Here is a 25884-nt window from a genome sequence, read left to right on the forward strand (position 1 = left end):
TTAACTGAATATACAAATGTCACATTTTAGATTGGTCATTATAACGTTACCAAAATTAAATAACACGCTCCAACTGGTGCCTGCTAACTTTTCCCATTCTTGGAAAAGGGAAGGGCTTTTTTTTTCGGATCTAAGGATGTTTAATCCATCTGACAAAATGTGACGGATTCCCAATATAAGGAATAGGTTAGTCTTTTTAAAACCGTATTTACTTTTACTGCAACTTTTTTTGGGAAATGCCAAGCTGAAATTGCAGCCTGCAAGAGAAGTTTTGCTCCCAAACTCTGTCATTTACATTTTTTCTTGGTAGTTTCAAAGGATTTACTATTTGTACAGTAGGTGCTTAACAATGATCACATGATCCATATTTAACTAAAATAATCTTATAAAATGCATGGCATACTTTTACTGGAGTTATTCCTTATACAATAGCGTCAGCGATAACAAAGACTAGCATGGTCTGTTGTATCCTAGGTTCCTGCGCTCTCCCTTTTTTTTTTAGTGAAACTTTTATTTACATAGCAAAAAATGTTCAAGACAAATGTGATAAATTACAGATATGCAAATTTCTTTCAAGTGTGTCTAGCTGAAGCTGAATAACTCCATGCAAGCCGATCTGTGCGCACTCAGGACCCCAGGGAGCTGATCAAAGCACCCATTCTCTTTCATGCCTAGAATTCCCCTCCAAACTATCTCTATACAATATGTTTCCATCATGCACTTAATGTGCTGGGACATAGAACTCATTGCAATCTAGCTAGTTTCCCGACCTCTTTGTTCTGTGGCATAAAGTGAGAAAGGAAGGACAGCCATGCCTTGTTGCCAGCTTAGTGAAATGCTAAAGCATGCGTCATTTTTCACTAGGTTTCTTCTTGATATTTTCAAAAGCCAAACTATAAAACCGTCCTCCGCTCCTTTTAGCATTAATTACTTTGCTGTCCAACCGATCTCTCTTTTTTTTCCATCCTATTATATGCAATTCACAGCAGGGAATTTTTTTGCAAGCCTATTGCAGCTGGGAATGAAGCTATGAACCTATTTTATAAGTGGAAAATGAGTAGAAACACAAGTCAAGAATATAAAACACATTTAGCATAATCTTGCAGTTTGCACCAATATGCAATGCTCACGTCTACAGAAACACATACATACAAGGGCTCACATTTTGCTTCAAAAGTTAAAATCCTAAAATTAACTTTTTTGTTTTTTATTACTATTTTGCATTCCATTGCTGAACAATAAAAACACAAAAGTATTTTGGGATTCCCGGACGCACCAGCCACATACTCCATGGCCATATGTTAATACACATTAATGTGTGTGTTTATATGCGACAGTCCCGTGTAGGTTTAGACAATTATTGGCTATGGCGTGAAGCCAGTTCTGGGAAAGATTCCCGTACTGACTCCTATTAACCCTCTCTGGTTTAACTCTGCTGGAAACCAACTCACCAGCCATTGCCATTAATCTACTTACTAATTAAGCCAATTCATTTCTAAAGGGGAAAATTCCTTTCTTTGGAAAGAAATTTGAAAGAAGCGCCAAACTGTGTAACTGTAATTGAACCAGAGACTTCCAGAACAAGGTGTTGATATATAGCAGTTTATTTAGGGAAGTTAAACAGGTTTCTAGGGCAACAATGCTGCAGAGACTGGTACTAGGCATGAGAGATGTAGGGGCTGCTGCAGACTTAGCAATAGCTTGCTGTGCTTTACAGTTCACTTAATATAGGCATTTAGCAACATTACTTTAATTAGGTAATGTGACAACATACAGTACTCATTTTTTTCTGTCTAGAAATAAAAAAACATACCATGTTTTATAGTGGTGGTTTGACAGAAACATTAGTATCTCATAGGTAGCTCTGAAATTTGTTGAGTTATATTAGGGAGTTACTGGGATTTGAGAAGTTAAGGTTGGAGGAATGGATTTATAGAAGTTATACTGTAATAAAATGACTCCTTTCTCCTATTACTGCTTGCCTGTTCATCATCATCATCATCACCATTTATTTATATAGCGCCACTAATTCCGCAGCGCTGTAAAGAGAACTCACTCACATCAGTCCCTGCCCCATTGGAGCTTACAGTATAAATTTTCTAACACACAGACAGAGAGATACTAGGGTCAATTTGATAGCAGCCAATTAACCTACTAGTATGTTTTTGGAGTGTGGGAGGAAACTGGAGCACCCAGAGGAAACCCACGCAAACTCGGGGAGAACATACAAACTCCACACAGATAAGGACATGGTCGGGAATGGAACTCATGACCCCAGTGCTGTGATGCAGAAGTGCTAACCACTAAGCCACCGTGCTGCTTGTTTCAATTAGGTGAGATGTTGTCACTGCCTCCATGATCTTGCCAGTCATGTGTATAGTTGTTGGGTGGTGTTATCCTTTAAAGTGTGCCTAAACTACAGTGGAGGCAGACATTTTGTGGGAAGAACGAATACTCAAGCTAACAATTCACTAGAATCTAGTCACATCACCGAGGCATGCGGCACAATGTACCTCTTGGCTCAGTGGTATTAGTAATTCATAGTAAATTGATGGGCTGCATTCTTATAAACTGGTTTAGCCCCAAAATATCTGCATGCACTATAGATAGGCCACCGGTATACTTATAAGACATAGACACTGTAAGAGACATGAAACCAGTGTATGCAAATTTTGCATTCCTCTAAAGTGTGGGGTTAAAAGCTACTCTCTGGCTTCACCATCCATACATTCTGTGAACTTCCTTACAGGAACACAGGTGGATATATCACATTGAATCCTGTAAGGAAGTTCACAGAATATGTACGTGTGACCAGAATTAGAATTTTGACTTGTAAAGCCCTGGTTCTTCAGCCTTCTTGGCTCTTGGGAAGCAAAAAGGCAAAAGTCTAAAGCTGGTCACTCACACTGCTAGCCAGTCAGCCATTCGGCACAAATTCCACATATATAATGGCCAAATGGTCACAGATCTGGTAATTTCCATGAGGTGCTGGCCACACACAGACCACTGCCATTAGGCAACAAGATTTTTTTTGGTCCCATAAAAATTTATTCCAATAGGATTTTGTTGGGACCAGCCCTGTCCGGCAAAGTTGTCACAAATCAAATGTGTGTGGCCAGCCTAAACCAACACACTGGTTCAGGAATTGTGTGGCTATTACTCATGCAACAGTCATGTGCATTTAGGTTTAAGGTTATCAAATCCTTGATCCACTGCTGTATCCTGGTTTTATTTTATTTTTACGAAAAGCGGAAGCAACTTCTAGTTAGGGCTTCAATAATAAATTCAGACTGAAGCCTTCACTCAGGAAGGTGCATAAGGTTTCCAAGTGTTTTATGCAGCAGTGATGTAGCTTCATCTCCCAGGCACAGTAATAGAGTTCTCCTCAAAACATCCTAATGTAGACTCAGAACTGAAGCTCATTGAGAATGTATTCTACTAACTGTTGAAATAAGCAAATACACATTTAATCTGTGAGGAGTTTGTATGTTCTCCCCGTGTTTGCGTGGGTTTCCTCCGGGTGCTCCTGTTTCCTCCCACACTCCAAAACCATACTGGTAGGTTAATTGGCTGCTAACAAATTGACCCTAGTCTGTGTGTGTGTGTGTGTGTGTTAGGGAATTTAGACTGTAAGCCCCAATAGGGCAGGGACTGATGCGAGTGAGTTCTCTGTACAGCGCTGCGGAATTAGTGGTGCTATATAAATAAATGGTGATGATGATGATGATGTAACAGTTGAAGAATCGGAGGTACGATAGCTGATCATGGAAGAGAAAGAGTGTGAGATTAATCTATCTTTCTTCTCCTGCGGACACTCTATTTTGTGGTTCACTGGCTCATAAGCATGTCAAAAATAAAATATCAGCATTAATTTATGCCCGTAGTGAGGCACTGTCATCTGCTTCTGTGGTGTAGAAATCAAAGCCCAACAAAGTGAGCATAGAGCTTCCTGCGCAAGACTCCTCAGGGGTGGCGGAGTGATGTTCCACGCTCTAGCAGTGACGGAATGGTTAGCATACATTTTAATTAGTACCTACTTAGGACCAGCAATCATTTTCTCCCATTTTTGTCTTGTGGAACCCGACACCCCTTGGGGTTCCCGAGAAACTCCGTTTCAGAAACGCTAATGTAGACGGATATGTAAACTGCCTCTTAAATATATTGAAAGTGATAAATCGTATGTGTGCACACCAAAACAGAACATTGTGTCAACTTACCTTTTATGCATTTTTTATTATTGCTTCAATTGCCTTTGACACAACTCTGCGCGTCTCCCATTATTTACCCAGGTTACTGGCGCTTGGAGCAGGGTACATCTTCCGATCTTCCGCGTGTTTCCATTATTCTTATAAATTATTGTACTTTATTTGGTTCTTTATATAATGTTTCTACTTTAACTTGGAACTCTATAATAGTTCTGTAATGACTCTACAAGTGTTCCAGATACTTTTCAGGGCCAGGAAATATGCCTGGAGTAAGTAACAGAAAACTGATTTTGCAATGGACGGTGATCGAAGGGCATTAAATATTTTTATTTTCTTGGACAGTAATGGCCTGGGCTGGTCTACTACTTCGCAGTACCGTAGAGGAATTGTATTCTCTTTTTTTTATGGCGTGCTTGGTATTGTGTAAGTCCACCCTCTGATAAATATATCTTACTTGGGACATGTACAAACCGATGACAATATGAGTCAAGCACCAATGGTATTATATGTACTTTGCTTTTGTTTTCTAAACCTGATCGTCAGTTCTGAAATATAGTTTTGTCAGTAAGAGTTAGAAAAAAATCTCTGCTCTTGAAGCCCCTCCCCCCCCAGTGTAAAATTTGATCTTTGAGTTTGAAAGTCATCTTGCCACACAAGATTTGAAAGGAAATAAAGTGATAGGTGAGGAGCCATTTAATGAGGGAGGTAGCAGCTGAGTGGTTGGCTGAAGCTTTGGTCCAATAAAGAGCCACCATGTCCTGAAAAGTCCCCATCATATCTAATCTCCTGTGTCTCAATCACTGCCAGATATGGCAACCTTGCCAACAAGCTTTACAGTGTGAAGGTGAAGGAACTCTTTAATCCCAGTCCATTGGTAGGCTACAGTGTAGCAAATACATTTTGTCTTTTTTTCAGAGGCAAACCGATGGGTCTCTCTTAACTAGAGGTTATTAAACATATAATTGCATCATTTTATTAAAAAAGAGGTAGTCAACATTCAAGATCCACGCCATACAGCTCCATGTAGATAATACTTCACATGTTGATCCAAAGCAGTTTAACTGGAAGTCATTTTAGAGCAAACATTTTAAACAATTAATTTGTTGAGAGATTCCAAATAGATTTTACAACTTGGTGACAGTCAGGTTTACCAAGATTGTTACATGTTTATCACGTCGTTTTCTTTCATTCTATCAGAAGGAGGGGGTGGCAGCGGGGGGATTCCTCCCAGATCTTCTTCAGTGTCTGAAACCACCTGCAATTCTAAAATAAGAAACAGCCACATTTTATTGCCACAGAATAATCCACCTGTCAATCTCCCTGCACCGAGTGCCGACATTCTATCTGATTAGTAAAATCCCTTGTTGTGCAGGCTTTATCCGGACATGCTCTCTCTGCATGCCTTAGTACCAACTAAAAGGATTAACGATTTATACACTGGCCAAAAATAAAAGCCGAATCAATGATGGCTTCCTAACAGAAACTAATCCGTAATAACAGTGTTATGATTGTAAGGGTCCTATTAGCACGGAGGACTGTGTGAAATATTTGCATATGAAATGATCCCATGTTTGAATGATCCCATACACATTGTCTGTGTTTTTCTATTGTGCAATGCTATAATTGCACTCCTACGTATGGCATTGTGCTTCAAAGAACCCAGAGGAAGTCTAAGTAGAAAGAAAAATGATAATGATGATGATGATAACGATACTCAGACAAGACTTCAGAAAACCAGAACCGATTGTGTTTCTTTCTATTACAATTGAAGTTAGGAATTATGAATTTGGCAGATCCAAGCAGGGCAGGACTAACAATTTTTACCCCACTTTAAGGCAATGGTGGGCCCAGATCAAAGAACACAATAGTGGGCCACCAAACTATAATACATTGGTTAATTAACAGGTTTTCTCAAGGAAACAGTACAATGAAAATGATAGCGAGAGAATAGATTAGTTAGGACTCCATATAATTTTAGACCTTAAGCAAGGTTACTGCTCAGACATAGGCTTGAAGAAATATTAGTTCAAGGACTAAAGTTGGGCTAATGTTAGAGTAAGAGAGAAGACTATTAGGTTGAGGTTAGTATTTATTTTACACTTTTAGACATGACCCAGAAGATCTTATGGACAAACAACTCACTTGAAAGAAGAGATTCACACTGTGCAACAAGAGGTTTCTATTATTTCTCAGGCGCTAAGATAGAAGAACTATTAGAGCCTCTCCTATGGACACTCTATTATTAAAACTGGTGGACCCAGTGCAAATACTTTTTTATGCCCTTTTTTATGCCCTTAATCAAAATCACCAAAGTTCCATGGAACCTCATTACATCTGCATATACATTTTTCCAGTGATTTAAAATGACCATGGACTTTTTAAACTGGTAGACAACATCTACTCCCCAACCCTAAGTAGTATACACCTATAAAACAATAAATAAGAAACATATTGACACACCACCAAGTAGAGTGTTGGTAATAATGTGGCAAAAGGTTGAAACTGTAAAGATTTCTAAGTATCTCCAGTTTCATTGGTATTAGGGTTATCTTACTAAAAATCTGCCATAGCAGGTTATGTTTTATCTGTATAGATCATTCTGGTGTTTTAGCCAGGAGAATACTTAAAAAAAAACCAAACTATTAAATGGCTCCAAGCCAAAAGAGCTAGGGCAATTGGTAGAAATGGTCAATAGCCAGGCGTAAAAACCTTTGATGAATTCTGTCCGAGTTTGGTCTATTGACTTAACATAGAGGGACAATAAGTCAGCGTCTAGACAGGTCTCTTGCTGTGATCAACAGTAATTGTCCAATGAATGAGAAAGAAAAATAGAAATATCAGTGTATATAAAAATAAACAAATAAAGCACTGATGTAACAAAAAGCCCCAGCATACACGCTGCTCTAAAAGTCAATTACTTTTAGTACAAGCAAAAGGAAAACATAACACACACAAATAGCAAAAATCAAAAGCTAAAATAAGCAGCAAAGTGTTTTTCTGGTTCCAAAGCTCATTCTGTTGCTTTATAGAGGAATCCATCAAAGTAATATATTGTCATTTTACTTAAATGAAAATCATAATTACATACATTTTCTAAAGCTAAATATTATATTTAATATTATCTAAATATTTTGTTCTATCATATCAATTATAATTTTATTCGATCATATCAATTATAATAAATAACGGTACCAATTTTCAGTGTCAAATCAGATAGGTATATAAAAAAAAACACAACAACATACCGGACATGTTCTGTCTATAGCAGTACAAAATACTTTTTACAAATTTCAACCATTGTTAGTCTATAAAATATAAAATGATGGTAGCTCAGAAATTGAATATACATGACTATTCTCTTCAAGTTAATAATGATAAAGTAAATATACTATTAAGATTGTAAGCTTGCGAGCAGGGCCTTCTCACCTCTTTGTCTGTTTTACCCAGCTTGTTTATTAGTTTACTGTGTTTGTCCCCAATTGTTAAGCGCTACGGAATATGTTGGCGCTATATAAATAAATGATGATGATGATGATGATATTAGGACACCAATTACTAAGCAAAAATCTTCCTAAAAAACAAATGAACTGAAATGAATAGTATTTGTTTACAAGGTATATAGTGTCTTTAGATACAACAAGGCCTTGAAAATACAAAGTATATATATATATACTTTTATACCACTGATAAATTAAATATAATAAACATCTTGCTGCAGAAGCTGTATACAGAAAAATTAATAAAACCGCTAGCAGCCATGCACCAAAGGACTCTCTGCATTTCACAGGTAATAATTTAGAAAGAAACACTTCCACCTTTTCTGTGCTAACAATGTGAATTTTAGTAAACTACCATAAACTGCAATTGAAAAGCACTGATCTTACCATCCCCAATCATTTTTTATACTGATCAAATGAATGCAGATACTCCCATTTGGGAGGGGCGACATGACATTTCATTCGACTCTTGTAAACAGGTCACAGACCTTTCACAGACCCTAAGGCAGTGGGAGGGAGATTTTTGCTAAACCGTGTAACCAAATCAAGCCAATGGTTACCTCTTTTCAATACCCACTGGAATGGTCTGCACAATGCTATTCACATAGCTGCACACTGGCTCTGAAAGAACGGTCAGCCTATATCTTATTCTCTTTCAAGTAACGGACTTCTTAGAGCAAAAGCATGGGCTTAACGGGAGCGCTGGATTCCATAAACTAAACTAGAAACAAACACACAACATACAACTAGATCATCATCATAAAACGCAAACTAAAATTATTAGTATTCTCTAAAATGATGCTCATTACGTGGCTCGATGCGGTTTTGTTTGAATCCGAAGACACAAAGACACAACAAGACTGCCCTGGAGATGACCTATTGCTTTCAAGTTGCTTAAGCACATCAGAAATTCCATTGTTAGGTTTGATTAATTGAAACTGATAAGTTACCATGAATAAAGATTGTTTTTCTGTTTAATGTGGTGGGACTGATTTGGTAAATGCTTATTCATGTCGCAATGCAGTGCAGCATATGGCCGAGGTACATTCAGTATTGCAAACATATACAATTTATTATGCTTGTATGGCCACGGCCAAAAGGCTTTTCTGCTTTTAATGGTGAAGGGTGAATAAAAAAACCCTCCATTTAAAGAGTCACTAGTATCATTACATGGGACGACAATGTAATGCTTGACTGTGTCTGCGTCCGTATGAATAAGGGACAGGAAAAAGGGTGGACAAAAAACCCTTAAAAGTACATGTCAACAAAAGTGCTCTTGTGTATTTTAATACACCGGACAAAGAGAATGTAAGTCAATGCCGAGCTGGTTCATATAGTGGCCATATTTAGCAAATCTCATGTCACGTGTCAGATTAGCCCCATTAACTCAACATTTATTTGAAAGGAAATATTTAAAGCGGGGGGGAGTGGGCCCACTAATATACTTAAACATTCATTTTCTTTAATTACATTTCTTGCTTCTGCAGTTACACATGTTCTGGGTGACCACTGTTGGAATCCAACAAAAAAAAATAAAAAAATCTAAATTAGCAAAGGTCCCAGAACCGCTGTTTCTCTTGACTGCAGACATCAGATGATGTATTATTTCTGGTGCCATAATTATGTATAAACAGGAAAACAGTAGCACAATATATTCATGTAAATGACAACATGATGTAACAAAATATTGTTACATTAATGATTTCCTTGTCGTGACTTTACCAGTTACATGTACTTAGGTGTTTGCCAAGTGGCATAAAAACAGCCATAAAAGTAGCATTAAATAAAATGAATAAACCTGAAGGAAATAATATAAGAGAATCAAATAAACATTAAAAAGGCTCCACTTACCTGTAGTGTAAGATTTTATGGCCGTATAAATATTGGCAAACAAGGTGGATATGTGAAGCTTTTTGTCAGGCGCCGTCCCCGTGCCGTGTCTTCGCACAGGGACGGACGCCTGCTTCTGGTTCTCCGTCGGCGGCGCGTCTCGTTACCTAGCAACAGGACGCTACTTGCAGATTCAGGCGGTGGTGTTCAGCGTCACCACCGCCAATAGATAGGCCAGCCCCCTTGTTCTATAAATATCTGGCTCTGGCACCTAGTGGGTGCCAGAGTATTAGGTCCCCTGTACTCCAGCGCTCCTTGCATCTTTACCGTGTATGTTAAGCCTACCAGTGTATGACCCGGCTAGTTCTCTGACTACTCTTCTATTTCCAAGTGATTCCTTGTGTATGACCCGGCTTCGTTACTGACCTCTCTCCAGTCTCCTGTGTTGCTAGTACCTGACCCGGCTTGTTATTGGACCTCGTTGTCGGATCTGCCTTTTGGCACCTCTCACTAGCACGGCTTGACCCGGACCGCCTGACTCCTCTTCCATCCACGCTTCACTGGTTGCTCTCTCTGAGGACCGCGACCTGCGTGTCTCCGCAGCAAAATCCATACTCCCTTGCGGGGGCCCCTGGCGAAGACCTGGGATACGTTAGACTCCGCGCCTCTTTGCTGAGCAGCGCAAAAACCAGTAAGCTATACTCTCCATATTTCGTGACACTTTTGTTACATATAGGTGTGTTTAACATCACACCAAATGTAACAGCCTCATATCGCTACTGCTGGAGTTACCGCTTAGACACGGTAGGACTCACGTAGAGTTGGATGCAATTTCTGTTTAAAATGCAGAAGTAAACATGCGTATGATACACTGAAAAGAAAGTTTGTGCCCAACTGTACAGGAGCCCCTCAGATTGGCTACATGTTAGCCTGACCTCTCACCCTTCACATGGACATACGGGAGCTGGATATGCTGTTGATCTGATTTACTACAAATAGTTCTAACAATGGTAACTTCAAAACTGTTACACGTGGACATGCAGGAGAGGCAGAGTGAATAACGCCTTAAAAATGACCCACTTTGTATAGACGAACATTGAAAACGCATGCAAGTACATGTGTAATGTCAGTGTAAAGCACAGGCCATAACTGGTATTACAGTGAGGGTGGCAGTATAATGCGGGTGACGTAGAATAGAATCTTAGGGCAACTCTGTATAGTAAGACGATGTAATCAGGTAAAAAAGTCATAGTCTGACGTACATTATTATCTGCTAAATGGAAAGTTTGTCCATTTATTATAGTTAATGACTACACCAGTGATGGGCAACAGGCGGCCCCAGGACAAAGCCTCCACCCAGGGCCATCTTAGCAACATTATGGGCCCCTGGGCAAAGCAGTGAACCGGGGCCCCTACCTATATATATATATATATATATATATATATATATATATATTATAAAATCACTTGTTTTTTAAATGCACTCGCTCAGTGACCCTTGAAGTTTTTTTATGCAGGATTTTTTTTTTTGCAGGATTATTTATTCTAATTAAAAGCCCCTATCTATGGGGTCCCATTGCCCGTGGGGCCCCCGGGCACCTGCCCATCGTGCCCAGTAGAAAAGATGGCCCTGCCTCCACCTGTGGCCCCCAGATCTGCTTTATTGTCAGATTTGTTCATTATAGCTTATAACACTTGTTGAAAATGCCTGCTGATATGTTATTATTGATTAAATGTATTGTTTTATCTTATTACTGAGATGAGGGTAATGTGCGGCCTTTCTGAAGATTAGAGGGCGCCCAGGTGGCCCCTGCAGTGAATTATGTTGCCGATTTCTGTACTACACTGAGACTTTTGCTAAAGCTCAGCGACAGGTCTTAGCTATGATTGGTGTATGAGCTATGACTGGTGTATGAGCTATGACTGGTGTATGAGCTATGACTGGTGTATGAGCTATGACTGGTGTATGAGCTATGACTGGTGTATGAGCTATGACTGGTGTATGAGCTATGACTGGTGTATGAGCTATGACTGGTGTATGAGCTATGACTGGTGTATGAGCTATGATTGGTGTATGAGCTATGATTGGTGTATGGAAGAGGAGAGGATACAGACTCTGCCTCTTCCATAAGATCCAGCTGGGTGTAGTAAAGATCAATAGGAAGCATGAGAGTCCTACACTCCTCTCCTGTGTCTTCTCCATGTAGCACACAAGGAAGTCTTCCAGTTAGTGATAGAAAATAATGTAGTCAGTGACAAGCAAAACTCTACAACAGTTTACAATACTCTTTCTGACTTCGGGGAGTAAGTGCCTATACAGAGACACAGCATCTGCACTGAATGTTAATCTTCTGCTAGCTCAGATAGTATTTGTCACAGCGATACTACACATAAGGGCCTAATTGATGTTTGGACACAAGTTGTGTTTAAAAAAAAGAAAAAAAAAGAGCACAGAACTTGTCAGCATTTCCGACCATGTTCAAATTTAAATGTATTTCAAAATACTTTTCCATATGAGTCTGGGTGTAAGTGCAATCTGCCTAAATGTTACCTGCCCTATGTAGATTTGAGATGCTCGGGCTCGGTTTTCTGAAAACCTAACCCACCCGAACTTAGGGGATTCGAGTAGGCTCGCAAGCCGTCCTCGCATCTAAATCAAGGCAAAATGTCATTGTTGCGTTGTTGGGTTTTGGATTCCATAAGTACCTCACTCCCCAGGAGATCCAGCGCCATTGTTCATACAGAAACAGGGGTAGCAGTGTTCTTGTCACTCTCCAGTGACATTGCTCAGTGCTATTGCTCACACAGAAACAGGAGGGGTAGCAGTGTTCTTGTCACTATCCAGTGACATTGCTCAGTGCCGTTGCTCATACAGAAACAGGAGGGGTAGCAGTGTTCTTGTCACTCTCCAGTCTCCAGTGATATTGCTCAGTGCCGTTGCTCATACAGAAACAGGAGGGGTAGCAGTGTTCTTGTCACTCTCCAGTCTCCAGTGACATTGCTCAGTGCCGTTGCTCATACAGAAACAGGAGGGGTAGCAGTGTTCTTGTCACTCTCCAGTCTCCAGTGACATTGCTCAGTGCCGTTGCTCATACAGAAACAGGAGGGGTAGCAGTGTTCTTGTCACTTGACAAAAATGGACTGGAAATGACTGTAAATTAATGTTATTGAGGTTAATAATAATGTAGGGATAAAAAAAAAAAAAGAGGCAAATTATGTGATTTTAGCAAAAAATAGGGATCCAAAACCAAAACACTCAAGGGCGGTTTTGCCAAAACCAAAAAACAAAGTTAATCCAGATCCAAAACCAAATCACGGGGTTCAGTAAACATCTCTAATGTAGATACACACAACAGAGTGCAGTATGCACACAAGCATCTGTGCAATATAAGGTCACATCACAACACACAATAACAAATTTATATTATAAAATATATGAAAAACTTTTCTTATATATATATATATATATATATATAAATATGGATAACCATCCAAATAAAGAGCTTGGCAAGTTTAGGAGAAGCTCTGGGAAATTAGTCATTTATTGCTCAAATGGAGCTCACAACCTCAGATAAAGGTAGATCCACCACAGATTCCACTGCAATATGGGTCCATGGACCAACAGCAAAGCAAAGGTTGAAACAGCCGGGTGTGTGTGAGCGTGTGCAACCCTGGCCTGGTACACACCAGAGGCTACAAAATTCTCTTTAATGGCCAGGACAGCAAGCGGAGTACGTAGATGAAAGGTTACAGCTACTGAAGAGTGGCCGATACATTTATTCCATGGACGTGATATACAGAGTTTTGTACAGGATGGACTGGAGAAGTAGCACAGATCATCGGCCTGTAAACCAGCAATTATACAAGGAGCAATCATGGGTCCCTTATCCATAATCTCCGATTCACAAATGACAAAAGTTTTGGAAAGTGCGTCTCCCATTTTATTTTTTGAAGTAGCCAGTCAGAGACAACAAAGGCCAGTAAACGAGAAAGGACAGATGAAATGCATCACTTTCCCTGAGATGTTAATAGCATCAACTTGCACTTCTGCCTCACAGCACTGGGGTCATGAGTTCCCGACCATGGCCTTATCTGTGAGGAGTTTGTATGTTCTCCCCGTGTTTGCGTGGGTTTCCTCCTGGTGCTGCGGTTTCCTCCCACACTCCAAAAACATACTGGTAGGTTTATTGGCTTGATTCAAAATTGACCCTAGTCTGTGTGTGTGTGTGTGTGTGTGTGTGTGTATGTTAGGGAACTTAGACTGTAAGCCCCAATGGGGCAGGGACTGATGTGAGTTCTCTGTACAGCGCTGCGGATTTAGTGGCGCTATATAAATAAATGATGATGTTCAACTTGCACTAAGAATGGTAGGCTTATATCTGGATTTGAATGAAGACCTGAACAATAGATGAAGAACATTCTTTTTATTTTGTTGTTTCTGATTTAAAATCATTTTTCCATGTGCTACTTTATTGTAGAAGTGCACTGTAAAGCATGTTGACCTTTTGAACGCATACTTACTGCATTCTTTACCAGGCAAATGCACTCAGAGATGTGGTAAGGTTGTTTTTCTAGGACAGTGATTTCAATTTAGAATACCATTCAGACAGGCACCCACCATCAACAATTACAATTAAGCAGACCTAAAGAAACATAGTTGATACATTCATGGAAGACTCTAGGAGCATTATAAAACCAGAAACATACACAAAAATAAATATATATATATATATATAAATCTTTTTAACCTTATATTTAACGAAACAGCTCAAAGACAAGGATGATTATTTTTAATGCTAGTTGTGAAGATCTGTGTTTACTTGACGATATTGCTGCAGAGCTTCAGGCTCAGGAATCGACGACGGAAAAAGATGACCTCAGGGAGGTGTAGATCTAACGGTGGTCACACCTGTTACAGTCTGATCATTATATATGGAATCGGTATAGAATGAACTTGTGTGGGTGATCTAATATGATTTAATGCAGATGGCCAAACTGATCGTTAATCTAATCAGATTTGGTGAAAATGTTCATCCAAAAGGATTGTATTATAAAAAAGGATTGTATTATAAAATGTTTATTGCCATCATGCGATTGAAGTCTAACAATTCTACAACTTTCTTACGAAGCACCTGCACAAAAAATGTTTTTCTAATCTGCTAAATTAAAATTGTAATGTGCGTGGAACAATAACTCATTTTGTGATTGCTAAACGGATTTACAATGATCAGATTGGAAATGACTGGAATATAAATTGTGTTCTTCAATTACATATTGATGTAACTGTACAGAAATACAATAGCTATTTAAAAAAATAATAATAATGTTGCACAACAAGACACAGGTCATCTTTCCAAAGGTTGTACAGACAAGGAGCAATAGAGTCAGGAGACAATGACCCCCAGATTATGAGGGGTCACCACTCTGGAACGAATTTAAGTTCTTCTTTAATGCAGTGAATCTCCAACATGTTTAGTAGATCCCCTCACAGAAGTATACAGATGAGCCAGTTATCCCAAAAGGAAATTTAATAACAGATACAACCAATATTAATATAAAAGCTATTTATTTTGTCATGCACTATCATACTCTTCTTTCAACTAGGGATACAGCTTAGCAAGTGGGTTCAGTTAATTATCTGGTTTAGATAAAGATACATCTGAGTTAGATATATCTGAAGACGGATGAATTATATCCTTTGCAAAATGACAAGTTCATTTTTGCTCCTGTGATATGTCCTTAGGGAAATCCTATATATAACTATTTCTACCTCAATAGTTTTTCTTGCAGTGCTTTGTAAACAGGACCATCTACCATTCCTAGTGAACCGATAGGCTGCATTCTCAGAACACTGACAAAATAGCTGCCCGTTGTGAACATCAACCGGTACACTTTAAAATTAAAATTCAGCTTACACTAATGGGGGTGGGGATTCAATTGGGCGCGTTACGGGTAAAAGTAACGCGGCATGCGCATTATTACCATTAGTACAGTAATAATGCGCTTTATTACAGTTATTACGGTAGTTTCAATGCCAGCATTTGCTGCGAGCAGAAAGCCGGGTTAAGACTACCGTAATACCAGTAATAGTTTTAACACCGTGCAAATTTGGGGGGAAATGAATTCCCCCCATGAGGTCTGAAAATGATGAAGTATTCCTTATTTTATTCCCACCACTGTTATATTAATGCTTTAAAAAAAAAATATATATATATATTTAGTGATATAATAGTGAAGCGTGAGCACTGGTGAAGTCCTCGCCCCCACCAGACAGACAGATATATTATCAGGGGAATGTGTTAAGAAAGGGAAAACAATGTAATCTACGTGGATAATATGTGTGACTTCTGTGCATCAGATACTGCTGTTTGAGCTTTCTTCTGCTAACAAGCAGGTAAAGGATCCCTGTTACCTTAAGGGCTTTATCTTCAGAATTCCTGTCTTTTCTGCTCATTAAGAAGGGTTTTAATGATTACTATGTCAATAGCTCCAAATTACAGGACTGTGAGAAAGGTCTTCTTGTGTATATAGAACCAAGTGAAGCTTGTTAAACAGTCATAGTGCAACTTCTGTCCTGCAGAAGGGATTTCTATAAGGCCAGTCTCTAGGTATGTACTTGGTTAGAATTACTAGTTTGGGCTAAACAGTAAATAAACTAACTTGTCTTCAGATTGCAATTCTGGCTGTTCTGGATGACAGGTGCCAAGCCCAACAACCGGGTACAAGATTCTGCATCTCTGTATCTGATGATGAATATACACATGCAGCGATAGGATCCTGCACCTCTGTATCCGATGATGAATATACACATGCAGTGATAGTATCCTGCATCTCTGTATCTGATGATGAATATACACATGCAGTGATAGGATCCTGCATCTCTGTATCCGATGATGAATATACACATGCAGTGATAGTATCCTGCACCTCTGTATCTAATGATGAATATACACATGCAGTGATAGTATCCTGCATCTCTGTATCTGATGATGAATATACACATGCAGTGATAGTATCCTGCACCTCTGTATCTGATGATGAATATACACATGCAGTGATAGGATCCTGCACCTCTGTATCCGATGATGAATATACACATGCAGTGATAGGATCCCGCATCTCTGTATCTGATGATGAATATACACATGCAGTAATAGTATCCTGCATCTCTGTATCTGATGATGAATATACACATACAGTGATAGGATCCTGCACCTCTGTATCTGATGATGAATATACACATGCTGTGATAGTATCCTGCACCTCTGTATCTGATGATGAATATACACATGCAGTGATAGGATCCTGTATCTCTGTATCTGATGATGAATATACACATGCAGTGATAGTATCCTGCACCTCTGTATCTGATGATGAATATACACATGCAGCGATAGGATCCTGCACCTCTGTATCCGCTGATGAATATACACATGCAGTGATAGTATCCTGCACCTCTGTATCTGATGATGAATATACACATGCAGTGAGGATCCTGTATCTCTGTATCTGATGATGAATATACACATGCAGTGATAGGATCCTGCATCTCTGTATCCGATGATGAATATACACATACAGTGATAGTATCCTGCACCTCTGTATCTGATGATGAATATATACATGCAGTGATAGTATCCTGCACCTCTGTATCTGATGATGAATATACACATGCAGTGATAGGATCCTGCATCTCTGTATCCGATGATGAATATACACATGCAGTGATAGGATCCTGCATCTCTGTATCCGATGATGAATATACAAATACAGTGATAGGATCCTGCACCTCTGTATCTGATGATGAATATACACATACAGTGATAGTATCCTGCACCTCTGTATCTAAAGATGAATATACACATGAAGTGATAGGATCCTGCATCTATGTATCCGATGATGAATATACACATGAAGTGATAGGATCCTGCATCTATGTATCCGATGATGAATATACACATGAAGTGATAGGATCCTGCATCTATGTATCCGATGATGAATATACACATGCAGTGATGGTATCCTGCATCTCTGTATCTGATGATGAATATACACATGCAGTGATAGTATCCTGCACCTCTGTATCTGATGATGAATATACACATGCAGTGATAGGATCCTGCATTTCTGTATCTGATGATGAATATACACATGCAGTGATAGAATCCTGCACCTCTGTATCTGATGATGAATATACACATACAGTGATAGTATCCTGTATCTGATGATGAATATACACATACAGTGATAGTATCCTGCACCTCTGTATCTGATGATGAATATACACATGCAGTGAGGATCCTGTATCTCTGTATCTGATGATGAATATACACATGCAGTGATAGGATCCTGCATCTCTGTATCCGATTATGAATATACACATACAGTGATAGTATCCTGCACCTCTGTATCTGATGATGAATATACACATGCAGTGATAGGATCCTGTATCTCTGTATCTGATGATGAATATACACATGCAGTGATAGGATCCTGCATCTCTGTATCTGATGATGAATATACACATGCAGTGATAGTATCCTGTATCTCTGTATCTGATGATGAATATACACATACAGTGATAGTATCCTGCACCTCTGTATCTGATGATGAATATACACATGCAGTGATAGGATCCTGTATCTCTGTATCTGATGATGAATATACACATGCAGTGATAGGATCCTGCATCTCTGTATCTGATGATGAATATACACATGCAGTGATAGTATCCTGTATCTCTGTATCTGATGATGAATATACACATACAGTGATAGTATCCTGCATCTCTGTATCTGATGATGAATATACACATGCAGTGATAGGATCCTGTATCTCTGTATCTGATGATGAATATACACATGCAGTGATAGTATCCTGCATCTCTGTATCTGATGATGAATATACACATGCAGTGATAGTATCCTGCACCTCTGTATCCGATGATGAATATACACATACAGTGATAGTATCCTGCATTTCTGTATCTGATGATGAATATACACATACAGTGATAGTATCCTGCACCTCTGTATCTAAAGATGAATATACACATGAAGTGATAGGATCCTGCATCTATGTATCTGATGATGAATATACACATGCAGTGATAGTATCCTGCATCTCTGTATCCGATGATGAATATACACATGCAGTGATAGATCCAGAGGTGCAGGTTCCTAACACCTAACATGCACATATGATGATGGAGATAAAATTGAGTCAGGTTTCTATTATACCTTAACAAATCTGAGCATATAAAATCTGACTTTATCATCAGATAAAGGTGGAATAGAGATGTCTAAATTATATTTTCTATTCAAATAATGTATTATTTTTTTTACTTTTCTTTGTGAACGTCATAATTTACCAGGTAAATGTATAATTTGGGGTTTATTTTTGATCATAAAAACTGGCCAATCCAGGCTAATACATTCCATGATCTTCATTTCTCAGAAGAAGATACACCAAGCTACTCAGACAGATTAAACACACAGTAACCAAATTAGAAAGGCTAGAAAGTGTCAGAATAACATTTTGTAATAAAGAGACTTTGTGTAACTGAATTGTGTCAGAAACAATTGTTTACATGTACAGTAGATAAAGATAAAATTGTTGTCTATCTCCCTCCTGCACTGGGATTATAGACAATACAAAGGGACCATATTTTCAGACATAAATATAACCTTATTTGCATAATCTCTAGAGCCCTCAATGATGCCGCCAACAGAAAACCCCAATCATCTGTATTACAGGGTGTTACCGTAGGGAGGAAATCGCTTAGTGAAGCAGAAGAGAAATTATAATTAAAGCTGGTTTGCAGACACAAGGATCATAGTGCGCCAATTTGTTGCAATGCTCTAGGTATATTCAGGGTCAAGAATTATATATATACTAATCAATTTAAACCACTTGCAAAATTTGTGACACATTTAGGTTAATAAACAAACAAACAAACAATTTAACCCATTCTTGCCTGGATGATTTACACTTTAAAACCAATATTAATGTATTTGTGACGAGCCCGTTTAATGGGAAATTGCTTAATTTTTTTAGTTATTGTTTTATGTTTTATTGTATATTGATTTCCTTTTTGGGATAGACTTGGATTTCTTTTAGTTGTGTGATTTATTTTTATACATTCAGTTAATTTCCCCTATTTGCTAGTTCTCCTGACTCTATGGGGGAAATTCAATTGGGCCGCACTATTCTAGGAATAACGCAGCCCGCACAGTATTACCGTTGTTACAGTAATTTTCACTTTTTTATTTTGTCACATTTGTTTTCTTTTTTCATCTTTTTTTTTTATTTATTTGTTTTTAACAAGGTTGATGAGTCCTAGAAGACTGTGATACCCTTGTTTTTAGTCAGCAGTATTACTTCTGTAATCAGGGCTGATATGTAAGATGGTATTAGAGCCATATATGGATCTAATCTGGGTCAAATAATCACCATGCTGGACCGCCATACAAATGAGGGATTCCACAACAGCATAATGTTGATGCCAACATATTGCTCTATATTCAATGCAGAAGTGTGCCACATTCTGTTCAGAGAACACAGCACTGCATTTATACACTGTGTACTGGTGATTGTGGGGCCAGGAACCAAATCAATCTGGTTTACGTCCTGTTAATGGACCATTAATTAAAAGCTCAAGTCAAGCAGAGATGTTAGCCTAAAGATGTCTCATACCAGATAGAAGTGCGGGTAGGTGGCCCTTTCATGGTATCCTCTCTTACCACACAATCACTGCTAGAATAGCTGCAAGCACTGTTATTATCCAAGGCCCATAAGGGCTGGAATATTGGAGCCAACAGAAGAACACAAACACAATCATGGTGCCTATGGTGAATAGAATTCTATAAACACCACTTTCACCACTGAGAACACAAACACAGTCATTGGATCTATTGGGATCTATGGTGGGATGGAATTCTATAAACATCACTTTCACTACTGAGTAAGAATCTGAACCTTTCATTTGGAGATGACAATTATACCTTTCCTATGATATTGAACAATCTCCTTGAGATACATTAATTGTGAGTTCAATTTTCTTTTAATATTGTGATTTTTTTTTTTATTGTGGCCTTTTTTCTCCTCGAGTACTACTCACAAAAGATCAATACAAATTACTGAAGTGATTCAGACACCTGAAAGACCTAATAATCACCATACTCAGGTGAGTAACCTGTCAATCACATTACCGGGGTAGCTGCAGTAGGATCCACTTCTAATGTTGCTGGATTATTCTTCTGGAGTATTGCACCTGTGAGGAGTTTGTATGTTCTCCCCGTGTTTGCTTGGGTTTCCTCCGGGTGCTCCAGTTTCCTCCCACTCCAAAAAAACCTACTAGTAGGTTAATTGGCTGCTATCAAAATTGACCCTAGTCTCTCTCTCTCTCTCTGTCTGTGGGTGTGTATCTGTGTCTGTGTGTGTGTGTATATTGGGGAATTTAGACTGTAAGCTCCAATGGGGCAGGGACTGATATGAATGAGATCTCTGTACAGCGCTGCGGAATCAGTGGCGCTATATAAATAAATGGTGATGATGATGATGATAACAAACACCCAATGGATCAACTTTATCTACAGACATCCCAACATTCAGTGATCAAACAGTTACTCAATAGCGAATCAATTATTCGCCCATCTACAGTCTACAGTGGGGGACTTGATGGCATAAAAACTCTATGTATGTTTGAAATATTATTGCGACCTTAGGCCTGGACCTTCTATGAGATAATTGATACATTAAACTACTTTGTGACACATGTTTAAGGCCTCTTCTCACACTCTAGATGAATGATACTTTTGTAGGTAAACCTATTTTTATCAAAAAGCATAGCTGCGACAAAACGAGCCGTGCGGTATCATCTGCTCACTACCAATTGATAGCACATGTCACTAATTTATATTTTATAAACATAAGGAAGACATAAAATCAAAGGACAAAATATTACATGCAGCACTCAAGTTCTTTTGGCACCTGTCCTGCCCTTTACATTATTATGTATCCACAGACTTGTATGCACATGTCGACATCTAGCTGCCATGCTCTATTTTATTCTTAATATAATAATGCTGTGGACCTGAAGAGCTGCTCATGGGAGGTGCTACGTGGGAGAACCAATCAGCTACTGCAGGCTTGTAAAGAGGCCGGTTTAGCTATAAGCCAAGGCCAATTTCTGCTTATAACAATCAGTATGCACCTTAGACATAGTAATTATATTTATGTATATGGACTAATGTACCCACCTACTCTAAGTTAAGGCTACTAGAAGCCACCAAGTTCGGTGATTAATTAGAGGCACGGCTTCAAGGTGTAATAATTTACAGTAGGGGGCGCGCTATTAGTTGTGTGTGATAATCATCATATATTTACAGAGCAGCACAAATTCCGTAGTGCTGTACAGAACACAGCACCTGGAGGAAACCCACACAAACACAGGGAGATCATACAAACTCCACACAGATAAGGTCATGTCGGGAATTGAACTCGTGACCCCAGTGCTGTGAGGCAGAAGTGCTAACCACTGAGCCACTTTGTTCACAATGTCCATGCACTATGTTTCCTCACTGTAAATTAACCTCACTATTTACCCAATCTGTAAAGAAAACATTACACTATGGAGGACACTTACATATCCTATAAATTCACTCTGTGAAAGTAAGCTGAAGTGCAAATCAATCTCCAACTACAGAAACTCAGCTATGAATGTATAAAACATATACAGAAAATGTGCAGATAAAGTGTTGTTTAACCCTCACCATCCTCAGTGAATGTATCTTGTTCGGAAGCCCCCATGAAGTTAGCAGGAAGGTCGGACATTTGCATCGCGGGAGGTGGCTTTGCTCCTATTTGGGGCTGAAGAGAAGAGTTAAGTGAATGGGAATACTCTAATATATCTTTACATTTCACTGACAAACAGGAGAGATATAAAAGTATATACGTACCAAAGGAAAGTAGGAATTATTCCGCACTGGTAGTTCTGGGGGGACGGCTCCCAAAGTACCATCTGTCTGTAAGTAACATAAATACGAGTTATGATATGGATTGTTACACAGAATGTTATGTTTTATAGATTGTCTCAAAATGGCAGCTAGGCAGTATAGCGTAATGGGCAATATACACGTTTAAAATGTATATCATGGTACGCCCTATGAATGCTAGCAACTTTCTACCTGGAAAAGCAACAAACCGTGTGACACCATGAATATAGGTAAAAAAAAAACAACTAGCCCTAATTACCTGGAGGCACTACGACAGGTGCAGGCACAAGCCACAATGTTAGTAGGTACACTGTCCACAATTAATCCCTATATAGTCCAGCCAGAAAGGAACAGCAATCAAGTTTGTCAAGAAAGACCCAACCCTGGGGCCGAAAACGCTTTACACTTCTCAGGTACTTGGCGATCAGCTCTATTCTTGTCCGTGGCAACCGGGGTTCTATTTAGCTGTTGACTGGGAGAGGGGCTAAACAGGGAAATATGGTCACTGGGTCCTTTCCTTGGTACCCTGTGGAGGAGGCTCAGGCAGGTCGAATGCTGCTGAAAAACTGGGGCTTATTAATTTATCCAGTAAGAGGATCTGGTTAAAGGTGTAGTGCAAGAACAAGTTTACCCATCACAGTGTGAGAAATCTGGGTTTTGTTTCTTGGAAGTGGGGTGGGACATGGGACACACTTTGGTGCTGTGCTAAAAATCAACAGTTGACATACCAATTAAACACCCCCACTTTGACTAATTCTATCTATCCATCTATATATTTACTGTGTGTGTGTATGTGTATATATATATATATATATATATATATATATATATATATATATATATATATATATATATATATATATATTCCAAATTGAGGTCCTGCATGCACTTTATGGACTTATATTATAAAACATTCCAAGTGGAACACACTGTGACCTATAACAACTATCAGATATTATCTGTCATAACGATATCAAGATACCAGAGTGGTAAATGCAGATATCTGTGGCAGCACAGTGGCCTAGTGGTTAGCACTTCTGCCTCACAGCACTGGGGTCATGAGTTCGATTCCCGGCCATGGCCTTATCTGTGTGGAGTTTGTATGTTCTCCTTGTGTTTGCGTGGGTTTCCTCCGGGTGCTCCGGTTTCCTCCCACACTCCAAAAAAAACATACTGGTAGGTTAATTGGCTGCAATCAAAATTGACCCTAGTCTCTGTCTCCCTCTCTGTCTGTCTGTCTATGTGTGAGGAGTGTGTGTTTATATTAGGGAATTTAGACTGTAAGCTGCAATGGGGCAGGGACTGATGTGAATGAGTTCTCTGTACAGCGCTGCAGAATTAGTGGCGCTATATAAATAAATTATGATGATGATGATATCTGGTTAGAACACATCAATACTCTTTGCAATGTTATTAAAATAATCCTAGCATTATTACACATGATATACATACAGGACACACAAGCCAACAATTGCAGCTGTTATTTCTTTTGGTTTAATAGATCTTTTTATGTCTATTAGCAATTTAGCATTAATGTATTTATATATGTTTAAAAGATACATTTCTACTACAAGGAGCCCACACTTCCTCATAGATTTTCTCAGTACATTGGTACACTTTTGTTTGGTATTCTTGAGTAACTGTGCAATTTATGCAGGTCAGGGGCGCACGCAGGGGGGGTTTCTGGGTCTCCAGAAACCCCTCCGCTAAAAAAGTGCCCTACATAGCAGCACTGTACTATACAGCACCACCGCGGACGCTTCTTTGACAGCGCCGCGACTGCCGTATAGTACAGTGCTGCCGAAACGGAGCTGCTGCGCAGGCGCGGAAGCTCTCTCGCTTTTAAATATCCTCCGTGTGCCCCAGCAGGTAGTTCATTGCTCCCATGAAAGGTTGTCAAAAGATCAAGCAGTACAAGCCATGGCTTCAGTTAAGTCCATTTTTTACATTGTGTTCCTATTATATAGATCCTATAGCATTATTAACAAATGCGATAACATTATACTGACCAACAATGGTTAGGTTTATATATGCCGAGAGGGGTATTACTATGGGATGTGTCATATAGCCTATAGAACTTAAATAATATAATCCTAATGTGGGCTATCTAACAACTGTGAAAAACGTAAAACACAAAGGTGAATCGGCAGCACTAACAGGAGACAACCAGTGAAAAGCGAGGAGTAAGGGACTCAATGCTGAGTGAGCTTGAGATTTTGGTTATAAGCCTCTATCAGTAATAATATTGCAGTTTCTGTAAACTAGGCCAACACATCATAAATATAATGCAATAGAAGAAACGGTTTACCTCCCAAACTCAATTTTCACACATATTAAAATACATAAAGCTCAAATTGCTTAAAGTCTGTGGATCTCTCCCCGTGATAGACGGGACATTTGATACATACCAAGTAACTGACGGATACTCTGTGTAGGTTCACAGCCTGACGATGGAGAGACTGCCTTAGAAACATCTCGTCTTTAATGGCATAAAAGCTTCATCATGAAAAATAAAATACACATATATAGAGATTAGTGCGCACCACACATTAACAAATAGTTAATAATTAATAGATAGTATTCCTTCCATTACGCCTTAAAGAAGCAACAAGTCTTTTGGGTAATTTAATATCATCAAAATACAATTATTTTATTTCAGAAAAGGACTTTAGTTCATTTCCAAAATCAGCTCTGAATATACTGATTAATCTGTTGCATTCCCTCTCTCTTCTCTATGTTAGGTAGAATAGCGGTTTAGAAACCACACTCTAATTAATTAATAATTTACTGATCTATAATGGTGAAAATTTCCAATGAGCTTTAAAAAAGAAAAAAATCTCTAAATGAGCAAGTATGAATTATTAGAATTATTGTTGTTAATTAAGATATAAGATGCCACAGTGCTCTGTCGCAATGGAAACTAGGGAAAACACAGTGAACACGAAAAACAGGAACACACATGGTATATAAAATAAGTGCAGCCATAAAAACAAAGGGCATGGAGGGCTTACCATCTAGTGGGAAAAGGGCAGAAGTGAGATTGACTTGAGTGGATATTGAGTTGTCAGCAATGATGTAGCAATGTGAGGAGTGTACAGTCATGGCCAAAAGTTTTGAGAAGGACACAAATATTATTTTTCACAAAATCTGCTGCCTTTTCATTTTTTTATGATGACAATTTGCATATACCCCAGAATGTCATGGAGTGATCAGATGAATTGCAATTAACTTCCAAGTCACTCTTTGCCCTGACAATGAACTTTATCCCAAAAACAACATTTCCACTGCATTTCAGCCCTGCCACAAAAGGAACAGCTGACAGAAGGTCAGTGATTCTCTCTTTAATACAGGTGAGAG

At 38.9% G+C, this 25884-nt stretch overlaps 1 protein-coding gene across 1 annotated transcript in view; it reads right to left on the reverse strand.

Annotated features, from left to right (window-relative positions):
* Positions 1–4883: 4883 nt before the first annotated feature.
* C5H10orf67 (chromosome 5 C10orf67 homolog) overlaps positions 4884–25884 on the reverse strand; it is a 93082-nt gene continuing 72081 nt past the window's right edge. The window contains exons 13-16 of the mRNA XM_075211228.1: positions 24936–25023; positions 22492–22557; positions 22306–22402; positions 4884–5468 (exon numbers count right to left, since the gene is read on the reverse strand). Coding sequence (XP_075067329.1) covers positions 5365–5468; positions 22306–22402; positions 22492–22557; positions 24936–25023 — 355 coding nt within the window. The 3' untranslated portion in view covers positions 4884–5364. The remainder of the gene's footprint in view (positions 5469–22305; positions 22403–22491; positions 22558–24935; positions 25024–25884) is intronic.

This window comes from Mixophyes fleayi, chromosome 5, assembly GCF_038048845.1.
Source record: "Mixophyes fleayi isolate aMixFle1 chromosome 5, aMixFle1.hap1, whole genome shotgun sequence".
NCBI classification, from domain to species: Eukaryota; Metazoa; Chordata; class Amphibia; order Anura; family Limnodynastidae; genus Mixophyes; species Mixophyes fleayi.